The sequence below is a fragment of the Urocampus carinirostris genome, chromosome 14 (assembly GCF_059441175.1).
Source record: "Urocampus carinirostris isolate Australia breed hairy pipefish chromosome 14, RoL_Ucar_1.0, whole genome shotgun sequence".
Classification (NCBI taxonomy): domain Eukaryota; kingdom Metazoa; phylum Chordata; class Actinopteri; order Syngnathiformes; family Syngnathidae; genus Urocampus; species Urocampus carinirostris.
The window spans coordinates 580,370-599,201 of NC_142362.1; the positions used below are offsets into that span (position 1 = coordinate 580,370).

Here is an 18,832-nt window from a genome sequence, read left to right on the forward strand (position 1 = left end):
GCTCCCAATGAAAAACAGCCCCAACAACCTCGTTCAAGTAGAATGCCCAGCAAAGGCAACCCTGGCAACGCTGGCCCAACATGCTTGTACAGTAAACAGCGTTCCTACAGCTGAGGGTATGTTTCATTCATGACTCTAAGACTTTTTAAATGCCTTTTAAAAAAACATTTAAGACCAAGTCTACAAAAAACACAATTGAAACAAACAAAAAAAAAAACACAAATACCCAACGTCCACTTTCCGAGCATGGTCTAAAGTAAACGTCTCCCTCCGAAGATCGAATGTGTATTGTGGGTAGAGCTAAAACATGCGTCCGACTGAAAACACATCACCGTTTTGATAGTTCCAACATTGCGGTCACGCCACGTGCCGCCCAGGTCAATCGGTGAATTCATTTGAAAGACAATTGCTAAATGTACTAAATCTCTGTGTCACGGTTGCCATGGCGCCTAATTGGCCCCGCCCATGGACACCAGCTGAAACGCGTTGACAGATTGCTGCCTGACCACTCAAACGCTGTCTTGTGAGTTGCCTTTTGTCGGAGCGTCTGCCAAACTCTGTTTTGACTCGTCAAGCCCTGAGAATCTCCATTTTTGCCTGTGTTTTCTGCTCTTGTTCAGCCCAGCCCTGTGAATCTCCGTTCTTGCCTGTGTTTTGCTCCCGTTTTGTTCTCGCCCCGATCTGTTTGATTTTGACCACTTTCCCGTTCCGATCAATCTACTCCCTGCGACAAACGATCCCTGGACCGAGTGTGCGCTCCTTCCTCTTCTCCCCAATAAACTGTGAGTAACATTACGCGATTGGGTTCTGCTTCCTGTTTCCTGTTCTGGTTTGTGACACTATCAGATTCAGATTCAGATATGCTTTATTGTCATTCTTGTACACATGTATACATAACGAAATGTTGATACATCTGACCAGCAGTTTCCTTGAATGTACAGATATAAATATGTAGTATTGGGTTGGAGTACTGAAATACTAAATAATATACTAAATAATCATAGCTATGAGTATTATGTAGTTCAAACAAATAAAAATCTTAAACTCAATGGGCGGCAGTAGCTCAGGAGGTAGAGCGCTCGTCTTGGGATCAAGGGATCCCAGTTCGAATCCCGGCTGGTCCGTGTTACATGTCGAAGTGTCCTTGGGTAAGACACTGAACCCCTAATACCCCCAATAAGCAGGTTAGCGCCTTACATGGCTGCAAGACCGCTATTGGGAACTGTGGAGCACATTGTAAAGCGCTTTGGGAAGTCATTGACTTGAAAAGCGCTAGAGAAATGCAGATCATTTCATTTCATTTCAATGATAAAAACTTGAGAGTGCTAACTGTGAAAATAGACCAAACGCATCTGTATTCTCCAAAGGGTTCAAGAACAGCATTCTATCGACTTTGGTTACGTCTTGGATTGGGATTTTAAGCATATTTGACAGGAGCACATACTTAATGGATAAGATATTCTATTTTTAACTTTTAAAGGACACCTCAAACAACGCACCCCACCTTTTTCTAAGGAAAAAAACTGAAAACACTTACCTGTTTCCACAGAAACGGGTCCACGCGGTTCTGTATCCAGGACAGGGCCACGTGCACGACGGACAGCAGCAGTCCGGTGACGACGGCGGCTCGCATTCGAACCGGCAGCAAGGTGTAGATGACGTGGATGAAGAAAACCGTCCACCAGATGCCCTCCGAGGCGTCCCGGGGCCGGACCACCAGCACGCCCACCACCTGGACCAGCAGCACCAGCAGGATAACGGCGTAGCACACCACCCACATGTGGTCCTGCTGAAAGCCGGTCCGGTTGCACGCCACCATCAGCGCCAAGGTCAGCAGGATGGCGGAGGAGAAGACCACCACGTACGCCACGCTAGGCCCGTTCCCCGCCGAGCAGTGGAAGATCAGCATGACGCAGAACACCAGAACCAGAACCGCCATCAGCATGGTCAAGCTGCTCTGGTTGAGCCTGAAGAAGTAGCGCTGGTAAAGACGCTCTAGATTCTCAGAGGGGAACTTCTTGGAGCTGAAGACGTGCGCCACGCCCGACCAGAACGCCGCGGCGGAGAACCCAGGCAGGGGAGGCGGCGGGGCGTGATCCTGAGGGAGGCCCAGCTCCACCGACCTGGTCCGAACCTCCTCGGCGCGTTCCTGCCAGGCCGAACGGGAACGAAAGCTGACCCTGCTCACCGTGGTCGTCGCCCGACCGGGAGGACCGGCCTGGCGGCGCCCCGCCGGGTTTTCCTCGTCCCTCCGGGTGACGTCGGGTCTTCGGGTGGAATATACGCAACCGTTGCCCACCGGATCCGATTCGCTCCAGGCCGACCGGTGCTCGGCCCCGCCGCGTGAGCCGGGTCCGGGCGGGCTGACACTGTCGGAAAGGTATCGGGAATTATTGCAAAAGATAATCTATGGTTAGGGTCAAAAAAACTTTGTGAAAGTGATGGCTGCTTTTTTGGTTATTCAGTAGCGCAAAGGCTTTATCAGTTTGATACCCATTTCTAAAATAACAACGTGTAGTGTTTACCAAGTTATAATCATCAAAAGTAGGGTTTAAATGGGCTCAGTCAACAACTAAACCATCATTCCGTGCGGTTCGAAATCTCCCTGGAAAATCACAATGGCCCATCACATGCGAGCCATTTTCAGAACCAGTCTGCAATCGACTTAGATGGTCTTCGGGAGCTACCTTGGTGCCTGCAGGCACCACGTTCGTCTGTTCTACAATTTTTAAAACCAAATTTTTAAAAATTAGACCAAAAATAAGGACACACATATGAATAGGTTGTGATTTTCTAGGAAAATGGATTCCTTATTGGAAGAATGATGAAGTGGTTGACTAAGCCCATTTTGGTTTACCTCATCTAATGTACTCAGAATTTAGCCACCAAAAAGTCGTCTTTTCGACGTCTGGAAAATGACATTTTTCGAACTTCCATTTAGTGTCTTTTCAACCAGTTTAATGGCCAGAAAAGACCAAAAAGGACGTACAATTTCAGATTGAAGTAGATAAAATGCGTGTCACTGATTAAAAAGAATAATACCTGAAAACATCCAAAAATGATTCATTCGGAAAGAGGGTAATTATAACTCAAGGGGCTGTCGTGAATTCATAATCCCGAAGGTGAGAACCACCAGGAAAAGCATGTGTGTGTCTGTGTGCGGAGTCAAACTTTGGAACAATTGACAAGACCAGATCAAACAATGTCCAAGGATTCACGCACTCAAATTTAAATACAAAAAACATGACTAGCGGAATACAGAGATGAAGTAAATGGGATATGAGTGAGATTGGAAATACTGTGTTTAAAACTCTGGTTAACTTTGTGTTACTGTTGCTACTGTTATATCAGAACTGTTATTATTAATATTGTTACAATTCTTGCTATATTATTGGTCACTGTCTTGTACTACGGACAGACTGAAGAGATCTTTTCTTCCTCATGCCATGAGGCTCTTTAACTCTACCCGGCAGAGTAAAAGCCCACAGTAAACCACACCACCTACATTGCATATTACCGAATCTTATTGCAATATGTATTCTGTGTAGCACTATTTAGTTATTCTATATAACACGCTACAGTGGGTATTTGCACGTCACACTGGGTAATTGTATATTGTATTCTTTTTGTTTTATTATTGTATTGTTCTCAGCAAAGGGATGCTGCTGGAAATGTGAATTTCCCAAAGCGGATGAATAAAGTATCTATCTATCTATCTTTTTAAGAGGGAAGATGAAGGGGTAGGGAATAGAAGCATCTGCTTCTGACTACCCCTTTTCGAACATATTATTTCACATTATTTTGTTGTTGAGTTATTGTTTTGGTTCTGTTTTTTTAATGTTCGAATAAAGTTTTTATTCATTCATAATGATAATATTAGGGTATGAAAATGAAGAATAGAAGATGACAAACCTGTTGGATCTGGACATGATGGAAAATCTCAACTAGGAGCACATCGTGGTCCTTGCAGCCACTTTTGACTTGAAGCAAATCCAAACGTCGAAGGTTTCATCCAAAAGGAGGACAAAACATGAAATTCTATTCCGATCGGAATCAATCGCGCGAGTCACGAGGGAAGTTGGCCCACGACGTCGGGGAACAAGAGCTCCGGGTGGGTTCGCCTCCACATGGTCGGGCCCAATTAAGCGTCCCCCGAGAGGAACCGAGCTGCTCCCCGGAGACCGGATGGCATCGTGGAGGGCGGTTCGACTTCGGGTTCCGTCGACACCTGCAGGAGATGGAGGAAGCGAGCGTCGTCCTTTGGGCCGCCGGGAAGCATCGGCAGCGGCGCCCCCGCCGGTGGCCGCTTTAGGTCGGCGTCACCATTGGAGCCTCTTGGGTACCGCCGTCACCGCGTTAGTGGGGATGGACTCGGTGCACCGGCTTCGGTTCTTCGGTTCGAAAGTCTCGGAAGCGTGACGGAACCTTTCTCCCTCCGGCGAACTGTGGACTGGATCATGGACGCGCGGACCCATTGGGGTACTTCCAGAAGGCGGGATGCTAGGTCCGGCGACGCCATTGGACCAGCTGTCTGTCATTCAAAAAGGGGGCGTGGTGACGCGGCTGCTTCGCTCCTACATAACCTTCCTCCGCGGATAAAAGTTACATAAAATGACATTTATATTCATATTATATTCCTCCAAAAGGTAAAGTATTATTCATTTTTTATATTGTATTGTATAAAGTATCAGTTTGCACCACAGGTGTCAAACAGGCGCCAAATCAGGCCCGCTAAGGGATTGAATCCGGCCCGCGAGACAACACTCAAAGAAGCACAAGAGAAAAACGAGCTGCAGGTTGAAATATGTCAACTTGATGTTGCCAAAGCCAGGTGCCTCTCACAAAGACACTGTGCTTGTATTTCTTTCTCTCTCGCAATTGGGTCCCGTCTCCGTTCCTGGTCTGTGACATTTTCTCTCCTACTACTTTTAGAGTAAATGCGTGACTTTAGAATTTTCAGCAATTAAAAACTGGTAACAAAAACAGCAGGTTCATTATCTTGTATTTGTAATTTTTATTTTTTATCTATTTCAAGTCATTAATATCTCAGGTCCGGCTCGTCTCTGAAGAGCAGGATGAAACTTTACACCGAAAAACAACGGCAACGAGATGATGAAGATGCTGCATCAGAGTGAGATCAAGATGCTTCTCCTGCTATGGTTAACCACTGGAACCAGTACTCTCCGTTTGATGCAAGGGAGCAAACCCCTACCCCAAAAAAAACAGCCTGAAAAGGGATGGGCGCCGCCAGGCTGTATTTGCCCAAGACACACCACAAGAAATGAGCCGTAAACCGTGAATATATTTCAAAAAAGATGATATCCTTTGAGATGTAAATATCACAGAAAGCACTGTAAATGGGGAGGGCAAATGAAATTAAAAAAATATTCGTGTTAAACATCATAAGATTTATCCTTCCGAATCTGAATTTGTACTATACCTCATGTTGTTATCAGTAACAAAGATGTTATCGACTCCAGTCTTAAATTTGAAGTTATTGTCCGCCTTTCACAGCCAACAAAAACGAGTTGAAAAGGCCCCACATTGATGACCCCTGATTTAAATCACCCACTTATTAATTTAAACGTTTTTCAAAGAGAAATCTTTTTCTATTGATTGTATCGCTTTCATATAAAAAATACATCTCTCAAAATGTTTGGGGGAAGAATAATAGCAGGGATTGTTTATCCTAAAAAAAATCGTAATATTTTTCTCACTATTTATAGTCATGACTAGTGCCTCCTAGTGGGAAAACAATTGAATTCAGTAAAAAAATAAAGGTGGTTTAAATACAGGGCAAAAATACATGAACTATAATAATAATAATAATAATAATAATTTCCTTGTATTGTCATTCTGTGTAACAATGTACACAGAACGAAATGTCGATTGCATCTGACCCGATGCAGCCGCAGCCAAGAGAGGGCGCCGCCGACCACTTTTTAAGTCTTAGGAATGACTCGGCCGGGGCGCGAACCCGAACCATACTGATGTTAGTTTTTAATCAAGGCAAAAAAAAATCATAGGTTGAGAAATTCGTATTCTTTTACACAGTGGATTCTACGCTTAGGTCGCCACAATATTTGTCCAGCATCCTTTCGCCAAGCTGCACTATGCCCTTGATCGCACCAGACAACATAGTGCCATCTAGTGGTCAACTGAATTTGATATGCATTGGAAAAGATCAAAATTCAATAGGAAGAGCTAAAGTGTTTTTTTTCTTCTTTTATTTAATTCGATAACTATCTTCATAAATGGAATACATAATTTAAAAAATAGCAAGTAAAGGAAAATGTAGCCATCTTATTGGACACTGGAGACACTACAAAACAGCAGCGAAACGAGACATTTTTATTAGTAGTACTTCTTTTGACCCTATCCTCCTCAATAGACTCTCCTCTTGGTCATATCCTCCGCAAATTTAATATCCACTTTCACTGCTTTGCTGATGACACCCAACTCTACCTCTCCTGCAAACCAAACTCCATACTCCCACCTCCCTCCCTCACCTCTTGCCTTTCCGAACTCAAAACATGGTTCACAACAAACTTTCTTAAATTAAATGCCAATAAAACAGAATTCCTCCTTCTTGGCACCAAATCCACTTTATCCAAAGTAAACAACTTCTCTCTCAACATCGACAGCTCTTTAGTGTCCCCCTCCCCCCAGGTCAAGAGTCTGGGTGTCATCCTGGATAGCATGCTTACCTTCCACTCACATATCAACACCATCACCCGCACTGCTTATTTCCACCTCCGCAATATTACCAGACTCCGCCCTTCCCTCACCCCCCGCACTACTGCTATTCTCGTCCACAGTCTTGTCACATCCCGCCTTGACTACTGCAATGCTCTCCTCTTCGGCCTTCCCCAAAAGTCCCTCCATAAAATTCAGCTGGTTCAAAACGCCTCTGCTCGCATCATCACAAAAACATCTTCCCAGCAGCACATCACCCCCGTTCTCCAACAGCTACACTGGCTTCCTGTTCAGCATCGCATCAGCTACAAACTCATCTTATATACATATATGGCCATTCACAACCTGGCTCCTCCTTACCTGTCCGACCTTCTCCAGGTGCACGTCCCCACTCGCTCCCTCAGATCCTCGTCCTCCCTCCGACTGTCGGTGCCCCCTGCCCATCTGAGCACCATGGGAGCCAGAGCCTTCAGTCGCGCTGCTCCCAAGCTTTGGAACAATCTACCTCCGGACCTCCAAAACTGCACACCTCTCTCCACTTTTAAGTCCCGTCTAAAAACACACCTGTTCAGGACTGCCTACAACACATAGCTTCTCCATTTCTTATGTTTTTTATGATTTTATGTCTTGTTTTTATTTATTATTTCGTTTACAACTTTTTAAATTGTATTTTTTTTTCTTTCATTGTTTGTACAGTGTCCTTGGGTGGCCCGAAAGGCGCTTTTAAATAAAATGCATTATTATTATTATTATTCTTTTAAAAAAATTGTCATACATATTATCATTTTGTTTTTAATATTTAGCAGGCCGGATCAAAAACCTGACAGGCTGCGTGTATTCCACGGGCCTTAGTCAGCCCGCCCATTCCCTTACCTTAAATTGGAGCAAAACGAAGGAATTACATAAATATCCAACGAAGCAGAAATGCCTTTAGGCAGATTTTTATTCATCCGTCGGCATAATAGTGTCTTTTGGAGTAAGTATTATACACGGTCGGGTTCTTTGGATTGTCCTGTGTGTAATGAAGCAATTTTTTGTGGACATAATGGGTGAGCTTAGGTGGCTTTACAGTTTTGGGGTATCTTGTTTCAGAGTAATTGTGATCTTTCTGTGATGAGCAGATTTTGAAATCATACCTTGAATCTAAAGAGTTCGCACTTTCCAATGATATGTGGCATGACAGATTTCAGTGAGAAAATAAATACAAACGCGAGTTTGAGACTCAATTCGAACTCAATAAGCTCATAATGATGCAAGAACCAGTCAGGACTGCAATTTGAAGTCATTTCTTTTTTTAGTAGACAAAAAAGCCATTTAGGTGACAGCAGTTGGTGGACACACACAAAACATCTCAAAGACATCATCACTTCAACATAAATTTCATCCGCACTAACATAGAGGCAATTTGAACCGAGATTAAAAAAGTTTTTCATGTCGTCAAAAGAAAAAAACAAACATGGAGTACCGACTCAATTCAAATTGGAAAGCCGCGGATTCCTTCAGTGCATCGTTACCGAGAAACGGCATCACTCGGGCATATTTCTTTATCGATCCAAAGAAAATGGGGAAAAATAACCGAGGGAGCGCTCGTTTAGCAAACAGAGACAAAGGGAGCTAGCAGGGTCTGTTTTTGTTTGGACTGGCTTTTTCTCACTCCACTTTGCTGTAGGCGTCGGCGTGGCCCAGAACCTTCTTCCTCTGTCGGATCATGTGGAAGTAGAGCTGAGGGAACACTGCTCGGAGGGAAGAACAAGCACAGAACATCACGACGCGTGGTTGGCGCGTGTTTGGAGAAAAAGACAAAAGAAGAAGGTCAAGCCGGATTGAGATCCGTAAAACAATACCGATTATTATCCTCATATAGTTTTTGCCACGATAAATACGTTCGATAAAAGTCGATAATTGAACCCCGAACGTTCCTGTAAAATTGCCTGAAAGCCCAAACCAAGTCCTACACAAAGTCAATTGAATGCTGCTCTTGGATGCTTTTGGAAACAGTCTCAAGGTTTGAGTCATTAATGTAGGAAAACACACAAATAGAAGATTTTTATTCTCACCTAAATGTCGTTTATGCAATCAAATGCCTGCTAAAGAGGTTAGCGTGGACATTTTAGCAGGAAAACAGGTAAAGCAAGAGCTTGAAGCCGCCCACCTTGTCTAATTCGATCACAATTTGAAAAACTAAGCTTTGTTTTTCAAATGGTAGGTCTGGGCATTTCCAAAAGTGGCCATTTGGAGACGACCAATTTAAAAACCTTTGCAACTGTGTATTTTACTTCGGCCAATGTTTAGAAAGAGTTGTAAATGTTTGATTTCTCTTTCTAAATGTGAATCTATGATTGTGCACGCTTGTGTGAAATAACGGTGCATAAGAATGAATCACGTTTTGCTTTGCGCATGTTTATTTTCAGCTCTTATTTGAGTATACACGGTCGATGTGAACATACTTATGATGGGAATTTCATTGGCTGACCTAAGTTTAATCATCATTTGAATCAGTCACTCCCGACGGAAGATATTCAGAGCTACAGGACGCGATCTTCATTTTAAAAAACAGGCCTATGTATGCTAGTCCGGGCTGTGGACCGTGAAAAAAAAGCCTGCTATTGGCCGAAAGTAGTGTCAATCAAAAGGTCAGAGGCTTAAAAACCATATTGAGAATAATCATACAAGTCTTTTTATTTTCAAAGGGGGGTTTTGGAGCGAATCGAAGGAATTACATGAATATCCAACGAAGCAGAAATGCTTTTAGGTGGATTTCTATTCATCTGTCGGCATTATCTGGTAGACAAAATGAGACTCAACACCCCCCTGCGGAACTGGCTGCTGGACTTCCTCAGTGACAGACCCCAATCAGTGCGGATAGGTCAGAACATCTCAGATGTCATCTACCTCAGCACGGGCTCCCCCCAAGGCTGTGTCCTGAGCCCCTTGCTGTTCACCTTGATGACACACGACTGCGTCCCTAGGTCCGCCACAAACCACATCGTGAAGTATGCTGACGACACAACAGTGGTGGGCCTCATCAGGGACGACAACGACCTGGCCTACAGAGAGGAGGTGGAGCAGTTGGTGGCCTGGTGCAGGGACAACAGCCTGGTCCTGAATGTCGACAAAACTAAAGAGATCATTGTCGACTTTAGGAAAAACCAGCCCAACCATGCCCCACTTTGCATCAACAACAAGGCTGTGGAGGTTGTCAGCAGTATCAAGTTCCTAGGGGTGCACATTACAAAAAAACTCACCTGGTCCGTGAACACTGCATCACTGGTTAAGAGGGCACAGCAGCGCCTGTACTTCCTGCGGAGGATGAGGAGAGCCCACCTGCCCCCACCCTCCCTCATCACATTCTACAGGGGCACCATAGAGAGTATCCTGACCAGCTGTATCTCTGTGTGGTGTGGAGGCTGCAGCGCTACCGACTGGGGTAGTGTGAGGAGGGTAACGAGGACAGCAGAGAAAATAATCGGGACTACACTTCCCTCCATTCAGGACATTGGCCAGAAGCGCTGCCTATCCCATGCTAAGAACATTATCGGGGACCCCTCTCACCCCCATCGTGGACTGTTCACTCTGCTAGCCTCTGGGAAGGGGTACTGCAGTGTGCCGTGCAGGACCACCAGGTTCCGCAGTAGTCTAGTCCCCCTGGCCATTAGACTGTTAAATGGTCAATCTAACATATAGTTAACCTAAATCTAAACGGCTGCTAATTTGACTTTTTGCACTACTGGCAGTTCTTTATAGCTTGCCACTCCTTGCACATTTGCTCTCTGCACTATTGTACTTACAGCGTTATTGTTACAGTGTTAATGTTACTGTTTACCTGACTTGTTAACCTGACTGCCCATTTTGCACATCTGGTTAGCGACTTCTCTTGCACTATCGGCACTATGGTATGGTAAAATACTATACGTAGCCATAATACAATACAACTTTTACTTATATCTGTACATTCGAGGAAACTGTGCGGGTCAGATGTATCGACATTTCGTTCTGTATACACGTGTACTAGAATGACAATAAAGTAGATCTGAATCTGAATCTGAATCTGAATTATAGTGTCTTTTGGCATGAGTATTTTACACATTTGGATTCTTTTGATTGTCCTGGGTATAATGAAGAAATCTTTTGTGGACATAATAGGTGAGCTAAGCTGGATTCACAGTTTTAGGGTATTTTGTTTCAGACTAATTGTGATATTTCTGGGATGAGTAGATTTTAAAAGAATCTAAAGAGTTCACACTTTCCAACGATATGCGGCATGACAGATTTCAGTGACTGGTGAGAAAATGGGGGCGCTAGTGCAATAAAAACGAGAGTTCGAGACTAACATTTAGGAGACAAAGAAGGTGCAAAAAAGACCAGCCAATCATTTCTCAGGAATAGTGGAACGGCGGCTCACAGAGTGAAAGCCAAACTGGACTACAAGACGGTCAAAATGAGCAATAAAGAGACAAAGGGTAACAGCCAGAATACCCACTCAGGACATGCTGAAAGAGTTGTAGACAGGAGAGGCCTCTCATCTTTGCTTGTTTGCAGCTATTTTGGCTACTTCGAGTCGGATAAAAAAAAAAACGCAAATGATTACATAAACGGTTCGTTACAAAGACTCATTGAACAATCTATGTTCATCGTTCAGACACTTTATGATGAGAAGTCACAGAACAAACTTAACTACCCAAAACGCCTGCAAAGTACACAGAGCAATTTGGTTGAGTGAGCGGTAAGGATGGGGGGAGCTATACACACAGCCCACGCTCTCCTCCTCGCTTGCCGCTGTCTGCACTGAAGGTTTGTGTCTACACTTCACACTCAATGCTCATAATCAGCGCTTATTGCACTGCGTGCAAGCTAAATGAAAACAAGACACTCAACCAATAAGCGCGCCAGTGCTTGCTAATGTAGTGGAGGTGCAATTGTTCCCGATTCTAGGAAAGTAAAAATAAAAAGCCTAGCCCCTCTCCAGGAGGCCCGCCCCCCTACTTGAGAACCACCAGTGTATAATTAGCAACATGTTCGATGGCAAACTGCAAAGACTTACATGGAATGTAGGAGATCATGACCAGGATGAGGAAAGTGTGGTAGTCGAAGGAAAAATTGTACTTGTTGGGCAGCGTGACAGAGTATAAGCCCGTCTTTTGCACGTGAGGCAGCGCCGCGTAGATGGTCAGGAGCTCACCGCTTACGCCCATCGGGTACAGTAGGATGAAAAAGGTGTACCTGTACAAAAAAAAACATTGTTGAGTAGGAAAAATAAAGTAAACAGTTGGATTCGCCCAGGTATCAATAATGTGGTGCCTGAAAATGTTTGATTATGGTTTTCTGATGACAAAACATAAAACACGTCCACCCTGTTAGGCTTATTTACAGTGCGAACCATTTTTTTTATCATTTTGAAAATAGGGTTAATACACAGGTTAAAAGTCACGGTAATCATTGTGTACTAGCTTCTTTGTCATCCCATTAAAAGTAATGGCTAACTTGAGCATGAAATCTCACCCTCCATTACCGTCACCCCTTTTACTGCTGTGCACTGTAACAGGGGACACATTTGGCCTAGATCATTTGTGAAGTGATTCATTGTTAGAGAATGATATCCTGAGCTGGACCAGTACATTTGGCTTCTAGTTTGAAAGTCATTTCAGACGGAACGCTAGTGAATAGTCGACATGTTTTGAGTGAAGGTGATCGTGCCGAAATGGCAGCCGATAGTCAGAAAGAGCCATCCGTGTCCTACCGAGCCCATTTGACGAGATAAGGCAGGTGGTTGAGCAGGCTGAAGGTGTAGAAGGAGTAGCGGATGATCTCGGTGACGGTCCAGGCGCTGACAAAGAGCAACACGCTGTCCTCGCTTTGTACCTGCACGCCCACAAAATCCAGACGCCGTCAGAGACGAGAGGACGCTTTTCCGCGTCGTCCGCGGCCGACCGACATGCGGGTTTGGAACGCTAAACGGATCTCACACCAGATGTTAGATTACGAACGGCAGAAATTGTCTGCAAGGGATGGACACAGAGCCAACTTTTTATCACTTCAAAATGGGCAAAAAGTCATGATGAAGAGAGAGATTTGTTGCATGTTTAGGTTCTAAAACGTTCAGCCTATTTCAGACGTTTTATTATCGGGAGAGGAAAAAAAAATCTCTTGAATCAAAAAAAAGAGGTCAGATTAATCCAGGCAGTTCAGGAAAAATCCCCATTACAAGATCATTTGTACAAGCATAGTCAAGATTAGCACAAAATGGTCTAGTCCAGGTAAAAAAGGGGTGAAACCCTAGAAAATTAAGTATGATAAATAAACATCCAAATAAGTTAAAAAAAAAAAAAAAAAAAAAAAAAGAAGGAATAATGGAGGTTAGTTGTAGGTGTTAACATGCCTAACCTGGGGGGGAAAAAGCCATTTCTTTTTGAAATAATCCAGGTAATAAGAAGAACACTGGAAACATTCCCACAAAAATGAAAATTGGTGCTATCACCAGCAAACTTGGCATAAAAGTATCTATGGATTGGAAAAAAAGATGGAAACTTTGGAAGATTGGAGTAGGCTATCTAAACCTCCAAATAAGCCAAAAACAATAAATGAATAATGTAAGTTTTTTTGCATTTCTGAGATCTAAAACTTAACTGCCTATTCTCTTGGGAAATATGTCAAAATAATTCATAAGAAAAATACTGAAAAAAATGCCACAAGAGAATTGGTCTGAGCATAACATTTTCTATATCAGTGCTCTCCAACGTGGTGCCCGCGGGCATCGTGGTGCCCCCTAAGAACAGCTGAGGTGCCCGTGGACCTGTTCTGAAAACAGCTGTGTCATTGTGCTGGGTCATTGTGATTTTCTAGAGAAATTATTTTTTAATGGTTGACTGAGTCTATCTAACCCTACTTTCAATAATTAACCTGGTAATAACAGAGCAATAACATAGTAACAATTAGAAATGCACATGAGAGCGGGTGCCCTTTGCACCAATTAGAAACAAAAGTAGCTCTCGGCTTGGAAAAGGTTGTAGAGCCTCGCTCTATCAATAAAAAAGGGCAGGAAACTCTGGAAAATTGAGTCTTAAAAATAAACCTCCAAATAAGGAAAAACAAATGAAATTGTGTTAACATTTCTCCAACGGAAATACAATATTTTAGGTTAAAAGAAAAGAAGCACAATATTTGAAAAATTCTCTAGAAATACATTTTTGCTAGAAAGTAAAACTCTTATTTTATCCCCTTGAATATTTTTCTGGGAGGGAGGAAAACATTCATCCATTATCTGCACCGCTTATCCTCAGTAGGGTCGCGGGGATGCCGGAGCCCATCCCAGCTATCTTCGGGCAGTGGGCAGAGGATACCCTGGACTGGTTGCCAGCCAGTTGCAGGGCACATAGAGACAGACAACTCACTAGGGACAATTTGGACCGGTCAATTAACCTAACATGCATGTTTTTGGAATGTGGGAGGAAACCGGAGGGCCCGGAGGAAACCCACACAAGCACGGGGAGAACATGCAAACTCCACACAGGAAGGTTTGATCTCGTGACCTCAGAACTGTGCCACGGAAGCGCTAACCACTCAGCCGCCGTGCTGCCCCGGGAGGAAAACTATTTCTCCAAAATAAAAGAACATTTTTCCCTACACTTCTAATTCCTAATTGATTTCCCGATGTCCATCCCTGTATTCACACGAAAAAGAGGGACTTCAATTCAATCCACACAGCAAATGGACAGCATCCTCATCGAGCATGTCGATTCTTGCACGGAAACGTCACTGACTTACGTGCTTGCGACTGTATCGCCTCCTACAGCGTATTAAAAGTATTGATCAAGTGGCAATTTACAGAAACATCGGCTTGTGTCTGTGTGCGGGGGTCTCACCTCTCGGACACTGTGTGTGACGGCCCAAGTGAGAAAGACGCGAGACATGACCTGAAAACCGGTCAGGACCACAGAGGACGGCACAATGCCTGCGAGAAAAGAATTGTATTCATGATTTCTATCATATATATATATATATATATATATACAATACAGTAGAGCAGGAGTCAGAAACCTTTTTTGTTTTGAGAGAGAGCCACACCATATATTTTAAGACAAATGTCAACAAAACTGCCAGGTGAAATCCAATTTTCCAGGGCATTTTATTGAATTGATTTGATCAAATTTATGAAATAAATAATGCCACAGCCTGTGTCCCAAATCAACAAATATACCCTTTTGAAGTTGTCTCCCTCCCACAATTACTTAAAAAAAGTTGAGGCTCATTTTGACCTCAACATTTGTCCTAAATAATGGTTTCAAAACAAGGTGCAAACAGAGTACTTTTGTAAAAATGTCCCAAAATACTGCAAACAAGGAGGGGAGGGCAGGGGAGGAGAGAGTGAGATAATAACTCCGCTTCAAAGCAAAGCTCTCGCCGGCTCCTCTTACCCAGTTTTAAATATAATATAAATATAGTTTTTCTAAGCACTTTGTTGTAACTTTTTGCCTATTCATCCTGACATCTTTTTTCTCCTGTGGGTCTTTGTATTACATGTTTTACCCTGGATTGCCATGTCTAATCTCATTGCATACAATATTTTACAATATTGATATCAATGACCATAAAGACAATATTTCTATTATAAAGGATTCTTTAGCGACCAACAACCAAACAGGGTCTGTGGGTATGACGCTGACTGTAAACTGTAGTGGGGACAGTACCCTTTATATACTACATCGAGCAGTCTATTCTATTAGCTATAAATTGGCTATGGTTATGTTTTCCTGCCTCCTCCATGTGTTCTTGGCCAAACTACCACCCACAATGCCTTTCTCTGCATTCAGTTCCAAATTGCGTGTGTTCCGTGAAGACTTTGCGAGTCGGCGGTCGAATTTTTCATTTTTTGTGCCATATTGAATTGATCGTGATAGAGTGATGCCAAAGGGAGAAGCAAAAACATAATAACTATTGAAACTAAGCTTGCGATTGTCAAGAAATACAGAGAAGTAAGGAAAATCACTACCATTGCTAAAGTGAATCGCCATAAACAATCAACGATCGGGACCATAATTTGGAAATAGGGAAAGGATTAATGCAAGGAAATCCTCAAAAGAAATCAGACAATCCTCAATAAAGGATGTTTTAAAACCAGCTTCATTTTTAAGGCACCCTCTCTTCACATCCTTCTGCATCCACCGCTACACTACTCAACCAGCTCGAGTCACATCAGACTAAAGGTATTTCCCCTGTATATTTATTCATAATGTTAAGCAATATATGCATGTCTATTACACATAAGTAGTATGTACTATTTTAATGTTTGTATCTTGGGTGGCGGGCGTTTGGGGCAAATTACCATGGGCTTCTATTCCCTGCTATACGGCAATTTCCCCACCTCAGAACGGACTAATGTCGTAACCCGGGGGGCTACTGTATACAAAAAAGCTGGAGATGGAGACAACTCACCGACGGCGCAGTGAACAACCTGTGAAGACAAAGAAAAATAGATTGTTGCTGTAATTTAATTTTTTTCAATTGTATTTGTTGCGATGGTGAATACCTCCAAGATGGCGCCCGTCTGAAAGAACTTGAGGGGTTTCTCAATGGAGTAGTAGAGCCCGTGGTAGCTTCCCCTGGCCAGGTACGCTCGAACTAGTCCTACGGCGATGACTAGCCATCTGCAAAACACAAACAGCACAAAATAAATTTGAGTCAAAAGAAAGAGTGAACATCACAATGCTCTCAATGTGCCCAAACTGGTTATCGAAGCGATAATTGAGCAATGAAAAACATAACTTAACTGTTCAACTACTGCTCAGTCAGAATCTTCTTGTCTTTAATTTTGAATAAGCAACTGATTTTCATTATTTTAAACAAAAGATCACAATATAAAAAGTAAATAGGGATTACTAGTCTGGAAAGGTGCTGACAATTGAATTTTGCTGCGCATGCGCAATTCTATCTCGCTAAAGATAATCCGCATTAGAATACAGCGAGGCAAATTCGAAATTCATTGAAAACCACAATAGTTTGCACTATCGCACACACAAATGTGAAGATTTCAAGGTGAAAAAAGAAATATTAAAATTTAGAATGGATAATAATTGCAGCCGTTCTTCACGTTAGCATGAGTACCATATGCTTGCTAGCTTACCCCGCTGTCATAACAACATTGTAGATGACCAAATAAGCGGTGGCCAAGGCGCCGGGTCCCTTCTTTTTGGCAGAGTTATTGTTGCCGTGAGCCACCCTGTTGCCCCCCGAAGCAGCTGCTGACATGACTGCGAGAAAGCGAGACCGAAAAAACGATCTTTGGCCCTGAAAGTGGCCGCTGTCAAGGCGGATAAACTACAGGGGGCGAGACGCTGAAGTGACGTCACGCCTTGTTTTCTCCTTGTCTTCTGCATCCTCGAATATCGATTTAAATTAAAAATAAACTTGCTCAATTTTGAGTGATAGAAGTTTGCTTGATTTGGTTTGCACTTTAGAAATGATCGTACAGTATTTTGTTTTGTCAACGGGAACTGTAGAGTGAACAATGTGGACGTGACGTCACAACGAGCTCCTTACACTTTTAAAAAAATGCTTTATAGAACAAAACACTTACACAGTTCCATACAAAAATTGAATTGCAACGTCGCGTAATATGATGACCAGTTTTACAACAAAATAAATACAGAGAAAAATAAATAAACAAGACAGGGGAAAAGAGGTGGGTAGTAACGTGTTACATTTACTCCGTTACTTTTACTTGAGTAGAATAGTGACGAAGAAACAGTACTCTTACTCCTCAACATTAGAATAGCATAGAATAGAATAGAATAGAATATACCTTTATTATCATTGTTACAAAATGCATACCTGTCACGCTCGAGGGCTCCATGCCCGTACAAACTGTCGTATTTTCCCGTACAAAATAATCGTACACCATTTTTTTTTCCGGAATGATGCATGATGGGAAATTCCCAGGCGGCAGACGCATGCGATTGACAAATTAGCATTTTTCCGTACAAATTTCCCTGAACGTCGTACTCGTCTCAAAATGCATAAAAAACGTACTTTGTACGGCAAAACCGTACAGTTCGACAGGTAATGGGTTGAACATATTGTGACAACAAAATTGGACGTGGCACTCCAGTTTGACACTAGGCAACATTAAAGCTGTTACTTAAATCCCCTACACGTGAATAGGCGCATTTCTCCAAGTCATGCGCTTGTCTTGTTTCTCTCCGGCTTCCCCTGTGTAAGAGCCGCTGTGCCCCCCAAAAAATAAAGTTTGTTTTCATGCACATTATCTACAAAAAACATGGTGAGGGGATTTCAGTAAATTCATACATCATTTTTGGATAATACTATTATTAGGATTATCTGCGTATCCTGAATCAGAATCACCTTTCGTATGATTGTGTTGCTACAAAGAAATTAGGGTTGCATTCCAGTTGGCAAAGTATACAGTATATAAATGAAAATGTCATGATTGCCGAAGTGAAGACACCTGCGGCAGTTGTGTGGCGCGCTGGAGTGCGCGCTCTGATTGGCTGACGTTTTGTTCTTAAGCGGTCAGCGTCCAGACCAGTTAGTCCAAACGTACCTCTGTGTTCCTGTGTGTTTCGCCAGTTTGTCAAGTACTAAAGACTACTCTCTGTTTTGATTCCTGCCTTCGGTTCCGACCTGTTTCTGCCCCGCTTTACGACCTTCTCTCCTTCCCTGGCCATCGACCCGCCCGCTAAGATTGAACCTGCTTACATGTCACGGAACTTCCGTCCAAACGCTGCTAGCGACCGACGTCCACCGGCTTCCTAAGCCCGCTCTGTCAACTAGCCAATAAAGATTAATTTTAAACGTACGCATTTGAGTCCGAGATTCCATTCTGGGTTCTGACAGAAAATAAATAGAAAAATAAAAAGTATTCACATCCAAAATAAAAACTACACACAATCGGGATATTGCACTTAGAACCGGGACATTGCAGTTTAAAGTTTGTTTCAGGTCTGCGATTTAGTGTGTTGACGACTGTGTAAAAACAGAAATGTGACTATTCTACACGTGATGTATTTCTGAAAGAAATATGTACTATTAATTGACTGGGGGGGGAAAAAGTCTGGCTGTTACCCAAATGCTATTTGTTGACAAATAAGTATGAGACATGTTTTTGAAATAATTCATAGAATTC

The 18,832-nt window shown here is 42.9% G+C and overlaps 2 protein-coding genes across 2 annotated transcripts in view; both read right to left on the reverse strand.

Annotated features, from left to right (window-relative positions):
* Positions 1 to 4,466, reverse strand: part of adcy5 (adenylate cyclase 5) — a 40,335-nt gene extending 35,869 nt beyond the window's left edge. Inside the window, exons 1-2 of the mRNA XM_088353556.1 lie at positions 3,913 to 4,466; positions 1,538 to 2,369 (exon numbers count right to left, since the gene is read on the reverse strand). Of these exons, the coding sequence (XP_088209682.1) occupies positions 1,538 to 2,369; positions 3,913 to 3,929 (849 nt within the window). The 5' untranslated portion in view covers positions 3,930 to 4,466. The remainder of the gene's footprint in view (positions 1 to 1,537; positions 2,370 to 3,912) is intronic.
* A 3,500-nt stretch (positions 4,467 to 7,966) lies between these two features.
* hacd2 (3-hydroxyacyl-CoA dehydratase 2) lies at positions 7,967 to 17,039 on the reverse strand. The gene is made up of 7 exons (XM_088353138.1): positions 16,814 to 17,039; positions 16,220 to 16,337; positions 16,126 to 16,144; positions 14,556 to 14,644; positions 12,434 to 12,555; positions 11,738 to 11,916; positions 7,967 to 8,429 (listed from the first exon to the last, which is right to left on the reverse strand). Exons 1-7 carry the CDS (start codon positions 16,936 to 16,938, stop codon positions 8,347 to 8,349), a joined length of 735 nt encoding a protein of 244 aa, XP_088209264.1. The 5' UTR covers positions 16,939 to 17,039; the 3' UTR covers positions 7,967 to 8,346.
* Positions 17,040 to 18,832: the final 1,793 nt, after the last annotated feature.

Bases quoted from the DNA above. Each gene is read 5' to 3' on its own strand.
- hacd2 (XM_088353138.1), bottom strand. From the start codon at position 16,938: ATGTCAGCAGCTGCTTCGGGGGGCAACAGGGTGGCTCACGGCAACAAT. The intron at 16,338-16,813 runs GTAAGCTAGCAA...TGTGTTTTGCAG, and splicing joins AATGTTGTTATGACAGCGGG to ATGGCTAGTCATCGCCGTAG. The intron at 11,917-12,433 runs GTAGGACACGGA...TTTTTTGTACAG, and splicing joins TATCTCGTCAAATGGGCTCG to GTACACCTTTTTCATCCTAC.